The sequence below is a fragment of the Megalops cyprinoides genome, chromosome 20 (genome assembly GCF_013368585.1).
Source record: "Megalops cyprinoides isolate fMegCyp1 chromosome 20, fMegCyp1.pri, whole genome shotgun sequence".
In the NCBI taxonomy this organism is placed as follows: Eukaryota; Metazoa; Chordata; class Actinopteri; order Elopiformes; family Megalopidae; genus Megalops; species Megalops cyprinoides.
The window spans coordinates 24,789,237-24,803,891 of NC_050602.1; the positions used below are offsets into that span (position 1 = coordinate 24,789,237).

Sequence of the window (14,655 nt, forward strand, 5' to 3'; positions counted from 1 at the left end):
CACTGTTGTCCTTTGCTTGCTCTTGGGGGCCGTTTGTGGTTTGTCTCAGCTCATATTCCATTGTCCCTATATTGTTTTCCTGCGTATTATACAACGGTATCGTAATGCTTATCCTGTTTCTGTTAAGTACTGTACAATTGATGTGTTTGTGAACTGTGCTGTATCAAGTAAAACTTAGTGTGTATATATATATATATATATATAATATATATATATGTATATGTATATATTGATATATATATCATCTGACCACACTATGTATTTATTTTTTTATGAATATATCCTGTAGTCAGAGTGCATCTTGATATTTTAAGTAAATAAAAATGCTAAATGCTAAAAGTTAGATTTGGTAAAATAAATAAAAAGGTGCACATGTCAAATATTGCTCATGTTGAGTATAAAGCATTAAAGCAAAAATGTTTGTTCATTAGTGCACCTCATAATCTCAGAGGTGTGTCAGCGGGTCAGGTGACAGATTGCAGCCCGTCTCAGAGTAACCTCCCTCTGGAACTCCCACAGGAAGTCAGTGTAAATGCTCCCCCCCCCCCCCACCTGCTGCTAGCGTGCTGACCACGCAATCTCTTCCTCTCTCCTCAGTTTCCCATGGGTCCCGGCTCTGACGGCCCCATGGGGGGGATGGGCGGTATGGAGCCGCACCACATGAACGGGTCGTTAGGTAAGCCCCAGCCCGATTGGATAAAGAGGACACTAAACTCATCATCAATGCTATCGATCCCCGGCGCGGCCGTCCCGGGGGCCTGGCTAATACCCCGGCTCACTCTGTCTCTGCCCGGGATTTAAAGAGACCTCGCACAGCAGAGCTTGGCAGAGGCATTGGGGGACGGCTTTTGCAGAGTGTGCACTTTCCTTCTTAGCAACCTCAGACCCCTACAAAGGAAGAGATCCATCTTTAACAACCTCCTTTTCTTCTCTCCCACAGGGTCAGGTGACATAGATGGACTTCCTAAGGTGATCACATATGGCTCATATTATGTGTCTCATTGTGCTGCCGCAGTACTGAATCCGCTGCATACTAAATGGCGCCCTATACAGGCTGAATCAGTTAATGTGTTGGAAATACCCCATAATACAGTTTGATTTACTCTGTACCTGGTCCTCCCAGCTGTACAAATAGAGTAAATGTTAAGCTGATGCATGGCTTCATTTTTAAAATATTTTGTCTTTTTGTAAAAATGTGTAGACTAGGGCAGTCACCGAGCTTACTATTTTGCATTTATTTATTGTTTATTTTTCTCACTCCAATATCGACAGAATTCTCCTAACAACTTAAGTGGCATTAGCAATCCGCCTGGGACTCCTCGGGACGATGGAGAACTGGGGGGGAACTTCCTCCACTCCTTCCAGAATGAGAACGTGAGTGTCGTCGTGGAGACCAGGCTGCCAAGGTGGAGGGTGGGGTGGGACACAGTGGGACGTAGAGAAGTGTTCCTCCTGAGAGTGCATCCTGCTGGACTGACAGTCGTGCAGTGTCTGGTCTGGAAATGACTGTACCTGACTGGGTGGTGAATGGTGAACCTTACCCACAGTGAAGGAGTGTGTGCGTGCGCATATGTGTGCGCGTGTGCGCGTGCGTGCGTGCGTGCATGTGTGTGTATGCAGCGTGTGCGTTTCTGTGCGTTTCAGCCCTCTCCTGTCTCTCTCCCCTTCAGTACTCCCCCACCATGACGATGAGTGTGTGATTCCTCCCCCTCCCCCACCCAGGACAAGACTCACTCAGACGTCCTCCGCAAGATCCAAGAGCGCATGCAAGAAGCAGCCAAACACTTCGGCAAGGCCCCAGGGAGGCAGCCTGAGTTTACTTTCATGCAATAATGTGACAAGTGACGACCGTGATGATAGTGGTGCCGCTGAGGGTGACCATAAACATGATGATACATGTACAACCTTGAAATTCAAATGGCTGGACTTTCTGTGTTCAATACAAACGTGAAGGACAGTACCCCCCCCCCATCCCTCTCGCTCCCTGCCCCCCAAAAAACGTGACAAAACCAGCTTCTGAAAGATGAGATTTTCATTTTTATCGCCCTGTAATTTGTTTTTTTTTTTTTTTTGTTTGTTTTTTTAATTTTTTTTTTTTCTTGTGCAGAAATGCAAAGCTGACCTCCTGCTTTTGTCCTCAAACCTCCTTTTGGGGACCCCCACACATGGACTCTAGTGTAGGAACTCCAGGAAATAATGTTATTTATTCAACCTGAAGAACATACACATGCACTGTGGTCTAGTTTTCACGTTTTTTAAAAAAAATTATTGTAGGCAGCAGTCTCTATTTTTTTTTTTTCTTCAAATGACTCCACCTAGTTAGTGTCACATAAAAACCTTTCAAAGCTGTTTTTCAGTGGAACTCTCAGAAGATGCCTTGGACTCAGTGAACCTTGTATTACTTTTTGAGCTTATTGTTTTTTTTTTTTTAAGCTAAACTGACACATCATTTGGTTTGGACATCATTATGTGGAAGAACTGTGCTGTTAAGGACGTTGCTTTTATGAGGTGCAAGTTGGTCCAGTTTCCTACGCCCCTACAGGGTGCAGACTCTTTCGGCGACTCAGCCATAAGAACGACATTATCTTCTGGGGGGTAAATAAGGGACATGTAGGTGAGGACGCTTAAGGAGAATGACTTACTGCACACGACAGACAACTGTTTCACGCACCTCCATTTTACAGTACAAGCAGCTGCTTTCGAGGAATTGGTCCCAATTGTGCAGTGACTCGGGGGGCGGGGGGGGGTTAAACATTGGGCCTGACTCGGTAAGAATGAGAGGAGAGCGTTTCCTACACCGTGTTTAGCGGCCATTTTCATTTTTATTTAAACCTGTTTCTGACTGCTGTTCTGTAGACATGCTCTGTTCAAAAATGATGGCGCGTTTTTTTTTTTTTTTTTTTTTGGGAAAGGAAGGTGCGAGCAAGTACACATCCGCTGTTGTGCAGTCACCTTGTATGAAAGTGAGATCTATGTACAGCACACTACCTGTAGGATGGTCTTTTTTTTAAAAAGTCCACTTCTATTGAAAAGTGTATCATGTAATGTATAAAATATTACCCGCCTGGGCATAACTTTGTGCTGGTTATTGAACATTGTTGCTGTTTCAGTGTTTCTTACCTTGTAGTCTGGTTATAATGAGAGAAAAAAGTAATTATACACTGTAGTTTGTGTTCAATATCTGTTGATCATGTTTTATCAAGGAATGTTTTTTCCACTGCCCTGTAAACCCCTCCCCTATTTTATTTTTTTGTTTGTTTTATGCAACATTTGATGGCAGATTTGTATCCGATTCTCGCTGCACTTCCAAGCATGCCATACTTTTTGAGAAAACAGTGAACTATTTAAATATATTTTTATGGGTCTGCTTTAAACATGCAGTCCCAGTCGCTTAGCGTAGGGATTTATATAGAGTATGGCAGTCTTGTTAGTGCAGAAAGAATAGAAAGTGCAGGACTTTGTTTTAGTAGTATTGCTGTAAATGTTTGGTCCGCTGGATGAATTATTTTCCATTATTTTTCTCTTAAAGCAAAGAAAAAAGGATCATTTAGTACCATTATTTTACAATAACTAAATTATTTTTCTTCATGGATATGGTATGGAATATGAACGATCCAGTTCTTTCCCCCCCACCTTCTCCCCATGCTGTAATAAATATTAACATGGAAACTGTCTTTGTACTGGTTTGCCTCCAGGATTCTGTTGGCTGTGTTAAATTGATGCAGGACCGTGGAGCCTTTCTGTTATTTTTTTCCCCTTACTCTAGGAGTAACCCTGCAGTTCTTAGAACTATCATACTTATTTCCCCGTTGACTGTGGTGAAGTACGTTTTCAGTGTCAATTAACAGGTCTAACTGTCCTGCTCTCGTTTCTGACAGCATTTATTGCAGATCTCTGTGGCCACAAACCAAACCTGACATTCTACTCAGCACATTCTCCCGGTGAAATTCTCCTTGCTGTCCTACAGCATTCCAGTTACAATAAAGCACCTGCATGCTGCTGTTATGACATCATAAGGTCTAATACGCAACCATACCATCTCGTTCTGCTTTGACCGATTCCACTGGGACTAGACTTAAAACATCTGGAGTAGGATTGAGTCTAGACAGTTCCTGAAGAATGATGAAAAACAACATTTCTCTGTTTATATGCAAGAGAGCATGTAGTTCTAGCTGTTGATGCGTTTACTCATAGGGCCATTGGTCCACTGATCAGGGTTAAACATTACTAATGCTAGTGGTGCTGATTAGCTCTACATCCCTGAGGACCATGTTTGATCAGCTAATGTGCAGCTAATGATCCTGATCAGAAAGCGGTATGTAAAGGGGGGCCTAATAAAAGCCCGTTGGATTAGTGACTGAGTAGGAGATTGAGCTCTAAAGCGAGAAGTTCGTTTCGCATCATCGCGAATGCCCATCCATCCCGTTATCACAACTGCGGATGTCATGTAACCCAAGCCCACCCTCCCATCTCCGGGGCGTTGCGACCATCTCTGGAGATGGCGGCGACGCGTTTCCTTCAGAAGCGAAATGCTGCTATCGGGTTACACAAGGGAACACTTTCGTTAATTTGATTGTGTGTGAATATGAATGGCCTTGTGGTGTGAGGTTACAGCCGGTGCCCTTAGTCATTTTCCCACAGACGTGCCTCAATACAAACTGTATCAGGTGCAGTGCTAAAATGTAAACCAGTCAATACACACCCATACACAGATTTGGTGGCAGCCATTAGATTGTGTGTCACCAACAATAAAGGTTTGTTTAAATATTGTCACTTGTGCATATACAAAATCATTCATTTGTAATCATTTCTCATTGCAATATTTATATTGCATCTCACAAATTGAACTTCTTTTGACACGAGCCAGATTTATCAGCACCAAATGGAACAAAGGGAGACAAGCATTTTATACTGCTGGCTTAAGAAAACAAATGATTTGTTAGGAAGAGAAAGTCTTGTCAGTTTGACTATGACTAAGTGTCAGACTTGGCAAAAATGCCTAGAGGCGACGTCTCATGATGAATACGGTAACAGGAAGAATGACTTTACAACAACATTTAATTTACACCTAAGTAGTACAGCATTAACGCCAATAAACTCTGCCATCTCAGTGCCAGCACAATAAAGCCATATCCCCTCTGTGTAGACTCAGCTGTTTGTCTGAGCCTAGGGTACATGGTCAGAGAAATAAAGGGAGCTTTTTATGTCGTGCCGCTTTTTTATTGGAGAACTGCAGGCAGGCCTTACAGGGTGTAAAAACCCTGTGGGTGACTACAATGACAGAGGAGGTTAATTATGTAATTTAGCCTGGTGGGGTCCTGTTCGGGGTGCAAATGACAAGTGTTTTCATTATATATTCTAAAGGCCGTACCTGATTAGTTCCAGCCCAGTGAATGCATAGAACGGTTGAGTGCTGTAGCGCCTTCATTAATGACACCGTTCATGGAGTTGGGTCTGCCACGCTATGAATTACCTCCGTCACAGGCCACCTGATCGCTGCCCTTCACAGCGGGAGTGTTCCACCTGGGTTCCCTTTCAGCATGGAAATACTGTACTCTATACTCTACATACTCTACACTACAATGCATGATGGGAATGTCTGAGGTGATCTTTTGATTGGGTGTTTCTCTGGAGACACAGCACGAAAGACAGACACAGCACTGAGTGTAACCTCACTTTATTTGAAGGAGTTACAAAGCGGTGAGAGCAGGTGAGGTCAGGTAGGTCAGCTGCAGGTTGAAAAGGGTCACTTTGCAGGGAGGATGCAGCCCTTTCACAGGTATGATCACACCCCTCCGTGCAGGTAGAGAGCAAGGAACTTCTTGAAGGTGTCAGGCTGGTACCCAGCCAAGCCAGCGGGAACCTGGGGACATGGACAGAACCTAAATATGACAGGTATTCAACGTCTGGTTTAACAGAAGTTTTATCTGAGGAATGTATAAATTGATCAGGCTGACTAATTTCTACATTTAACATGCACAGAGACAATTTTTGCTGAATTGATACAGGCTTAAATACTGAGCTCCAGCATAGATGAAAACTGCCAAGTTGAGATCAGCTGACCTTTGACCTGCATTCTGTCTTCCATAAACCCAACCGCAGCTTTGAGACACTGCCCAGTAGTGAGGTCAACAGTGTGTGTTGCTAGGATACATGCACGACCACAAGAATGCTATCTGACTGAAATCAGACGCTAAGTATGCGGACTTTAGTGAGAAGGTGAGTGAATAAAAATGACCAAACAGAATAATCTGACTTCCCTTCAGTAAGAATGGAATATTTTCTTCTCACATTAACTTCCTTTCAAGAATGAATGAAAGTGATTTTGCAGCCAAAATGGAAAGCATTTCAAAGAAACCTATGTTAACATAAAGGCAGTTCATAGGATTATCTATGATAGGCAGCTGTGTGACTGTCAAATGCAAAATCGTGAATGCACAGTCAATGTATGGATTGTTAAAGAAAAACGTGAAGCAAGTAATCAAAATGCTTGGCACTTGGTTTAGTCTACAGCATGGGTGCCAGACTTGATTCCTGGAGAACCCTGTGTCCCTGTGGTTTTTGTACCAATTTCTGTTCTTAATTACTTGATTCAGTACCATCATTTCCTCAGTTCTACCCCTTTCAACACATCTACAGGTGATGTATCACAACTGAAAGTTGTACGTTTTACATACAGTCATTATCTTAATTATAGTAGTTATTATCATAATACCACTACATCAAATCATTGCTATTCCATATTTTCAGATCTAATTCGATAAGGGTGAACAAACCCCCTCGTTCTTTACTTCTTTACTATAAAAGCACATTTGCCCTGAATGATGGCTCTTGTTGCCCCCTTGTGGTTTCACTAAAGATTGCAGGATTTGCATCAACAGGATGGGCTTTTGTCATGATCACAGGCAGACAAATCATCACGTAATCCATCATGAACCAAGCCTGAATGTACTGGAATTGTGAGCAGTTATACTCCATTACTGATCAAGTCAAGTACCTCACATAAAACCAGAGGGCCACGGGCTTCAGACCTGGTTTCGTTCACAGAGAGCAAACCACCACATTCACCTGTGGCGATCCGACTCACCTTGACCTCCTTCTTCCTGATGACCGGGCGAACCTTGGCGTACTCGTACAGCTGCTGATCCCTGTCCAGCCAGACCAGGTTCTTCACTCCAGTGTCCGGCCCCAAGTCTGTGGTGTTCAGCTGGAACACCACAAACTGAAAGATCCTGCCATTGGTGGCCACGCTCTGCACCACCACTGGCTGATCCAGGACTCGGGGCTGGCCCTGAGGGACATAACACACACACACACCACACATACATACACACACATACATACACACACACACACACACACACACACACACACACACACACACACACACACACACACACACACACACACACATACATACATACACACATACACACATACAGACACACATACACACACACACATACATATACACACACACACACACACACACACACACACACACATACATACATACATACATACACACACACACACACACACACACACACACACACACACATACATACACACACATACCAGCTGTCTGAGTTTAAAGTCAAGCATCCATGCAGTCTCTGAACAAGTGAATGTAATAGTTGAAGGATATGCTTAAGTGTTTCATTTTTTGGCTCCTTGTTGGTTTCTAGACGCTAGGCCTCCTGACCGCATACTGACCACAAGAGTATATTACGCCTCCACTGTGGAATGTGACGGACAGCCCCACAGACTAAGTAATGCTGAGCACACTGTTCATGACACCTGTTCTACAAGACCAGGGTTTGTGTTGTTGGCTTGAGCACAAATGGAGGACCAGTAAGATGCTCCAATCAGGAGATGAAAATAAGCTAACTTAAAACTGCATACCCACAACCCCTTTTAACATCTGCATCAGACCCTACAGTTAGACTAGTCTGCATTGCAATACTTATTCTCTCAAGTTTAATAAAGCATCAATCTTCACTGTCTTCTTCCATCTGCAAATTTAGCAAACTGGCTGACAAAGACAAACAAGCCATTTCTCTCTTATCTTCGAGGTCTGTCACCGTTTCTATGACTCTGCAGAAGAGCAGATGGTGTTTAATTTATAACAACATCTAGGGTGACTTTCAATGCTTTCAATTTTTACACCTCACATATTCTGTCACTCAATTACAAAACAGTTACATAACCGAGGTAAAGCACATGCTTCAAGGATGCAACATTAATGCCGCACCTGAAGCTACATGACAATCAGGCTCACATACTGTGCCACTGTTCCGACAAACCCTCACCGCCCCCAGGATGAATTCAGATTTGATGTGTGGCTAACAAGCAATCTGTCAAGCGCTGTCTGCACCCTGGATTGAATGCCCCACCCCTGTCTGTTCCCACCACCCAAACACGGCAGGGCAGAACATTTGAGTGGCGCTACACCTACCCCGTAGAGAGCCTGGGCACGGGCCAGCGCGTTTCCGAAGGCAAACATGATCATCTTAGCGCACAGCTGCTCAGGCCAGAGCTTGGGGGAGATGCCTGGCTCCAGGATGAACAGCGTGTGGGCATGGGGGAAAGGATAGCCTTCCTCAAAACCTGCAAAGCAACCAGCAAGAATGCGGTTAATTCAGCCTTCTGTCTTCTGTACTGGAGGCAAATGTTATTTTACAAATACCTGCCAGAGAACTCTGCCATTTGAAGAACTACTATTTATTGCAATAGTCTGTGTTTTACATCATATGTTTCTCCAGACTCAAAACTCAAGTTTTATTCAATACCTAACACTATGTTATGAAGAGAGGCACTACAGTAGGTAAATCTTGACTGATGATCAGATGATTGACTGACTGATTGATTGACTGATTGATTGACTGATTGAGGGTGCTACCGGTGTGGCTCTCCTCCTGGTAGACGTGGGTGCGCTGCAGGTCGATGGCGGGGGAGATGGGGTAGAAGGTCTCCAGGACGTGGTCCTCCGTGCTCGCCACCTCCTCCTTCCCGGCGACCACAGGGAGCGGAGACGTGCTGTTCAGCAGGATCCCATTCTTCCCTCTCACCTGGAACAGGTCTGCATCTGCGAGCCAGGAAACAGACGCTGAACATCCCCCCTCTGACCTGAGCCCAAAGGGAAGCTTTACAGCTTACAGTAAATGTAGATATAATTAGATTACATTTACATATATTCATTTGGCAGAGGCATTTATCCAAGGCAACTTAAAAGTGAGGCAGAGTACAACACAAGCAAAAACCATAAGGAGTCAACAATATTAGAGATTACATTGCATTATTGTAATTTAGCAGACACTCTCATCCAGAGCAACTGACACATTTCATCCATTTACACATCTGAATGTTTACTGTGGCAATTATGGGTTAAGTGCCTTGCCCAAGGTTAGAGCAGCAGTGCCCCAGCAAGGAATCGAACCAGCAGCCTTCCTGTTACGAGCCCTGCTCCTTGCCACTGTGCCACACTGCCATTCTCCTCTGCTTGTGTGTGTACTGCCTGTTCCCCTGCTTGAATGAGCGAGGTGGTGCAGACGTACCTCTGTTCCAGAAGGCTGCCAGGCTGTATTTCTCAGCCAGCATCCTCTTCGCCAGCGTCGGATGCCTCACATGCAGAGTTCTGCAGAGGTGAAGCAGGTCCTGGAGCAGAATCGGGCTGCAGTGGCACCGGAACAGCGTGTATCAGACAAACACGGACCCGCACAGCTCCCCAAAACCCACCCTCAAACGAATCACTCCACGAATCACTCCCAAAATGAATCGCCAGAAGGGGTGATGAACAGGAACACCGCCACTGCCCTCGACCTGTGTTTTCATTTCCCCACCCAGAAACACGCACCAAAACAAACTCAAACAGAACAGATTTTCTCTTCACGGAACTGAAACTCTTCCTGTCTGGTAAGCAGATCAAGGCAAAGAAAAATAATAAAAACATTCTTCTTGCTCTTGATCAATGGCATTTTTTTTTTCAACTTGTGGAGTTTTCCTCTAAATAAGAAAATGGTAAGATGACAAATGGCCAAAATGTTGCCATTCCAATCAGAATCTGACAGGCTAAAACTAAGTGTTAATACTGGCAAGGCAAGTAATCATTAATTGGAAAATGCGGGTCATCTGCATACTATGGGGAAAAATGACATTTCACCATGTTCCCAGCTATGCCTGCCTCCCCCGGCAGTTCAGAGACAAACTAAAAGAAATGTCAAGTGATACAAGCTGCCCGAGATGAAAAACGTCTCTCGGCAGCATGAGAAAGGGCATCCATTCTGTGTTTTAATGAATGACATCATGGCCTTGGCAGTGGGCAGGAGACAGATCAGTGGCTTGGTCTGTGGAAGAGGAGAGATCCTGGCTTCCCCTGAGCAGCATTAATTAATAAGGCCTCTATTCACACCCCGCTGTGAGGAAGATTGGCCAGCATTTCCCGATGATCCCTGTCATTAGATTTAATATGCTTTAAGACCCCCTACTGAACCAAATGTCACCTTCCATATTTGAACTACAGCAGCGGTGAGGCTCTCTCACAGGCAGAAGCATCACTCAGAAAAATAGAGATGTACAATGGCTTAACTGGGAGATTCTGATTATGATGTCCACTTTTTTATGAATGAAAAGCATGTATTCCATCCTATAGCAGCAAAAACACGTTTCTTTTAACAAACCTGAGACAAAACTGATCAAAGAATAAATAACCCAAACGAGCGAGAAAAGCTGACGAGAATTCCCAGAAGACTCACCAGAACCTTTCCCTTGCAGGACGGTTATCGGTGGTGTCCCAAAACCTGGCGTGCCTGATTGCTTGCTGGACTCTTTCATCCTGGTTCTCAATCTGATTGGCTGGATCTTCAGCCAATGCGAGGACTTGAGAGGGGAGTCCTTGTATCATCTTGGATTTGGTTAGCCACAGCGCTTGTTTAACGCCTGTAAAAAGGGAACATCACCAACTGACATTCAACTTTCAAGAAATACTAAAATGGAGAGAAATTAACGTTATTCTTCTTCACTGTCAGGGATGTCTGTGTCTGTACAGAGCAGATTACCTTCCAGTACGCTTGTCCTCTGGTTGAACACGAAACAGGGTTTTTCTTTATACAGCGGCATCTCTTCGTACTTGGGCCCGATGTAATGATGGGGGTCATGCCACTTTCGCTCCCACTTTTGGAACGTCGGCTTTGCCAGCCCGGGAACGTAGTGCATTCTGTCGGCATAGGTGATACGCTCCAGACCCGGGATTTCAACGACCGGTATTGGTTTCTTCTGTGGACGAGCCTTTGCGCACAGGCAACCGCCGACGGAAAAGAATCTATGTCCGGCAACATCCTGTAGGTTTAGCTGTAAGGTTGTCCCGCTTCGCTGTGTGGAAGCAGTAAGCGCATACAAGTGACTCGTGGTTTTTAATCTGCGCATGATAACTTTCGTCATTCCCCCGACTATATGATTCAGTTCATATAAACACAATCACAATATTGTGTAGATAGCTTTAAATGACGACTCGAGTGACAAATACCCTGAATTTGACCACCATAATACCACCATTCTTCTGCTCAGGAGGCAGCCATGTTGAATGAAGGGAATTATGGGCATTGAATGTCCTTCACAGTAAGGGACCGTGTGTAACTTAACGAATTTAAAAATGCGTTGAATTGGTCTGTGTTGTTAAAAGCATTGAACATCCTCTGTATAACTGAGACAAAGTATATGCCTCATAAATAAATAAATGTGTCCTAATTAAAGTTTATCTTGGTGACGTTTAATGGTCGAATGACAAATGTATGCGTTTTGTCTGTTCTTAAAACTTGTCACATGCCTTCTTGCAGAATGATCACGTGATGCAATCCGGAAACGTTACGTTTCGTAAAGTTGTCTTTCGGCGTGGAGGAATGTGTAAACTGCCTAGCTTGTCATCTAGCTTGTATCTTGGCAGCGAGCTGTCTGACGTTAGCTCACTGACAAACTTACATAGCTAGTCTAGCTATGTCAGTAATGCTGATGTTTCTAAGTCCAACGTGATATTATGACTACTGGTAAGCTAATTAGCTAGCAAACAACATATGCTCATCTAAATACTAACTAGCAGCGTCTGTGCTGGAAGTGGAATGAGCTAGCGATTAATGTTAGGCTAGTGTATTTTAATGCCCGACGATTTGGATAGCCAGGCGGAGGACATCTGGGCTCGCCTGAAGCCGAAGGAGCCGTTACCGTCTCAGTGCTGCGGTAGCGGGTGTCGTCCTTGTGTTTTCGACACCTATCAGAAAGAAATTGAGAGATGGACCAGGGCCAAAGAGAGGGGGGATCCCACACTTCTCACGGGGAACAGTCAGTCAGTGGTGAGGATGCTTTTGATCCTGATCAGTTCTAGCATCAAAGCAATAAAATATCACAAGATAATAATAGTAATAACAATAACAGTAATAACCAGCGTTCAGTCATGCGCAGTTGAAAACTGATAATGTCCTTTAACCAGTTCCCAGAGCAATCCCTCAGTAAGGGCTTGGATTCTCTTCTTACTTGATATTTGTCACGTTCCAGCAGAGGAGGGACGTCGTCGCTCTGAGCCCAGAATCCTTCATCGCCTTTCAGCTGGAATCGGTTGAAGCTTTAACAGAGGACACAAATCTCTACAGATTCAAGCTTCCATCTGCTGGCAGTCTAGGACTACAACTTGGACAGCACTTGGTGCTGAGGTACAGCGTTGAGTGTCGAATTAATTGATGCTTGCGAAAGGGTTGTTTTGGTTCTCCTGACATAGTTGCATTGTCGTTTCAGAGGTGTTGTTGATGGTCTGGAGGTTCAGAGAGCATACACCCCCATCAGCCCAGTGACTACGCAGGGGAGCTGTGAGTTTCTTATTAAGGTAACCAAATTGAAGCTTGCTTTTCAAATGCTGCAGTCAGTGCGATTTTGTTGCTGTGGGTTGGTTACATGTGGTGTCATCCTCCCTCAGCTGTACAAAGATGGCCTCATGTCCCAGTACATCAGGACATGGAAAGCAGGGCAGAGTATTGAGTGGCGAGGCCCATTCGGAGGCTTCTCCTACAAGTCAAATAAGGTGTGTGGCCTGCCCGGGGCTTGACTTATATATGTTTATATGCATCAGACCTTTATGTGCATCAGACGTAAGGGGTTGCAGTTCCTCACTACACACCTACACATTTTCTTGTTTCTGTAGTGGTGGGTTGTCCACTCATGATCTCACAGTAAGTCGCCCAGTTCCACAGTTCAGTAGGATGTTTAGGTTTCTGGAAAACTCTCAGATCTTAGCAGAGGGTTCACAATCCATCTCAGCCAAAACAGCTCATTTGTTCAATCAAATGAGAATAGTCAGATGGAATGAACACTCTTTAGTACATAACCCACTCTGAGCACCTTCTCCACATTGACATTACTATAATTGTGCTGATAGCAGTCAAGCCACCAGCACGGCAGTAAACCATTAGCATCATGCAATAGGTGCACTTAGACCTCGACCTCCATGTGCACTTGAATGAATATCTCATCTGTTGTTAAGAGACTACGCAGTTCACAGTTGTAAAGGGCTTTTCAGCTGTTGGCGCTGGAGCTTGGCAGAACTGTGGCTGGGTCGGGCCTGATGGGTGGGAGAACCTGTGTTTTGTGAGTGCAGTGTCCCCTGTCTCAGGTTTTGGTTTGTCCCTACCCTTACAGCACCTCCTATTGGTCTCTGGTTTCCTCCTAGCACGGGCAGCTCCTGATGATTGCCTCGGGTACAGGCATTGCGCCTATGATCCCTTTGCTTCAGGCCATCACTGACGATGAGGAGGATGAGACCTTCGTCATGCTGGTGGGCTGCTTTAGAACATACAGAGATATCTACATGAAAGACTTCCTCCAAGAGCAGGCTCATTTCTGGAATGTCACAACATATTTTGTGCTCAGCAAGGTGAGTACGTGCCACAGATGCCCTGTGTTTTATCATTAAATGGTAATTACAAGAAAACACTAAGACCAATTGAAAACATTTAGGAAAATTGTGTTTGTATATGATTTGTTTGTATAAGGGGTGGCAGTGTAGCATGGTGGTTTGGAGCAGGGCTCTGCTACTGTACCCTTGGGCAAGGTACTTAACCCACAATTGCCTCAGTAAATACCCTGCTGCCTAAATGGATAACATGTAAAAATTGTAATGTATGTGAATCGCTCTGGGTAAATGACTGTAATTGCAATTTTGCAATGTTGACTCAAGCTGTTTCTGTAATGCAAACAGGAGGAGAGCCTTGAAAACCTGCCCTGGAGTTACCGTGAGAAGACCCATCTTGGCCGCCTGGATATGGACGTGGTGCACACTTTGGTGAAGTCTTGTCAGAAACCACCTTTCGCTCTCATTTGTGGCTCGGTAGAATTTAATAATGACGTGTTCGACCTACTGAGAAGAGCTGGGCTCGATGAAGAGTCCTGTTTCAGATTTTGAATCCTTGGGCCGGAGGATTCCCCTTGAAGAAGCAAGAAACAGGAAGCAGAGTGGGTGGAGTTTCAGAGTCATGGGACTCCAGACCATCCAATTAGAAACAGCATGCTGATTTAATGAATATGCGCCTCAGATGCCATAACATGTCTAGTTATGACTGACATTACTTCATCATGGATGCTTGTATTACATGTTTCTCAGGGTGTTTTGAGTTT

At 44.5% G+C, this 14,655-nt stretch overlaps 3 protein-coding genes across 7 annotated transcripts in view; 2 read left to right on the forward strand and 1 right to left on the reverse strand.

The window, feature by feature from the left end:
* The window catches only part of ssbp3a (single stranded DNA binding protein 3a), a 50,054-nt gene extending 47,984 nt beyond the window's left edge, over positions 1-2,070 (forward strand). For all 4 annotated transcript variants that reach the window (XM_036553947.1, XM_036553948.1, XM_036553949.1 and 1 more), the window contains 4 exons: positions 598-676; positions 941-969; positions 1,273-1,374; positions 1,671-2,070. In XM_036553947.1, the coding sequence (XP_036409840.1) occupies positions 598-676; positions 941-969; positions 1,273-1,374; positions 1,671-1,700 (240 nt within the window). In that variant the 3' untranslated portion in view covers positions 1,701-2,070. The remainder of the gene's footprint in view (positions 1-597; positions 677-940; positions 970-1,272; positions 1,375-1,670) is intronic.
* A 3,633-nt stretch (positions 2,071-5,703) lies between these two features.
* mrpl37 (mitochondrial ribosomal protein L37) lies at positions 5,704-11,586 on the reverse strand. The gene is made up of 7 exons (XM_036554604.1): positions 11,058-11,586; positions 10,755-10,938; positions 9,558-9,673; positions 8,903-9,088; positions 8,459-8,610; positions 7,088-7,291; positions 5,704-5,863 (listed from the first exon to the last, which is right to left on the reverse strand). Exons 1-7 carry the CDS (start codon positions 11,437-11,439, stop codon positions 5,786-5,788), a joined length of 1,302 nt encoding a protein of 433 aa, XP_036410497.1. The 5' UTR covers positions 11,440-11,586; the 3' UTR covers positions 5,704-5,785.
* A 303-nt stretch (positions 11,587-11,889) lies between these two features.
* Positions 11,890-14,521, forward strand: LOC118796011 (NADH-cytochrome b5 reductase-like). Of its 2 annotated transcripts, none has more exons than XM_036554845.1 (6): positions 11,890-12,344; positions 12,547-12,701; positions 12,784-12,871; positions 12,962-13,066; positions 13,712-13,915; positions 14,240-14,521. In XM_036554845.1, exons 1-6 carry the CDS (start codon positions 12,150-12,152, stop codon positions 14,441-14,443), a joined length of 951 nt encoding a protein of 316 aa, XP_036410738.1. In that variant the 5' UTR covers positions 11,890-12,149; the 3' UTR covers positions 14,444-14,521. The 2 variants fall into 2 exon arrangements, with proteins under 2 accessions (XP_036410738.1, XP_036410739.1); XM_036554846.1 differs by having other exon boundaries at positions 12,550-12,701.
* The last annotated feature ends 134 nt before the right edge of the window (positions 14,522-14,655 follow it).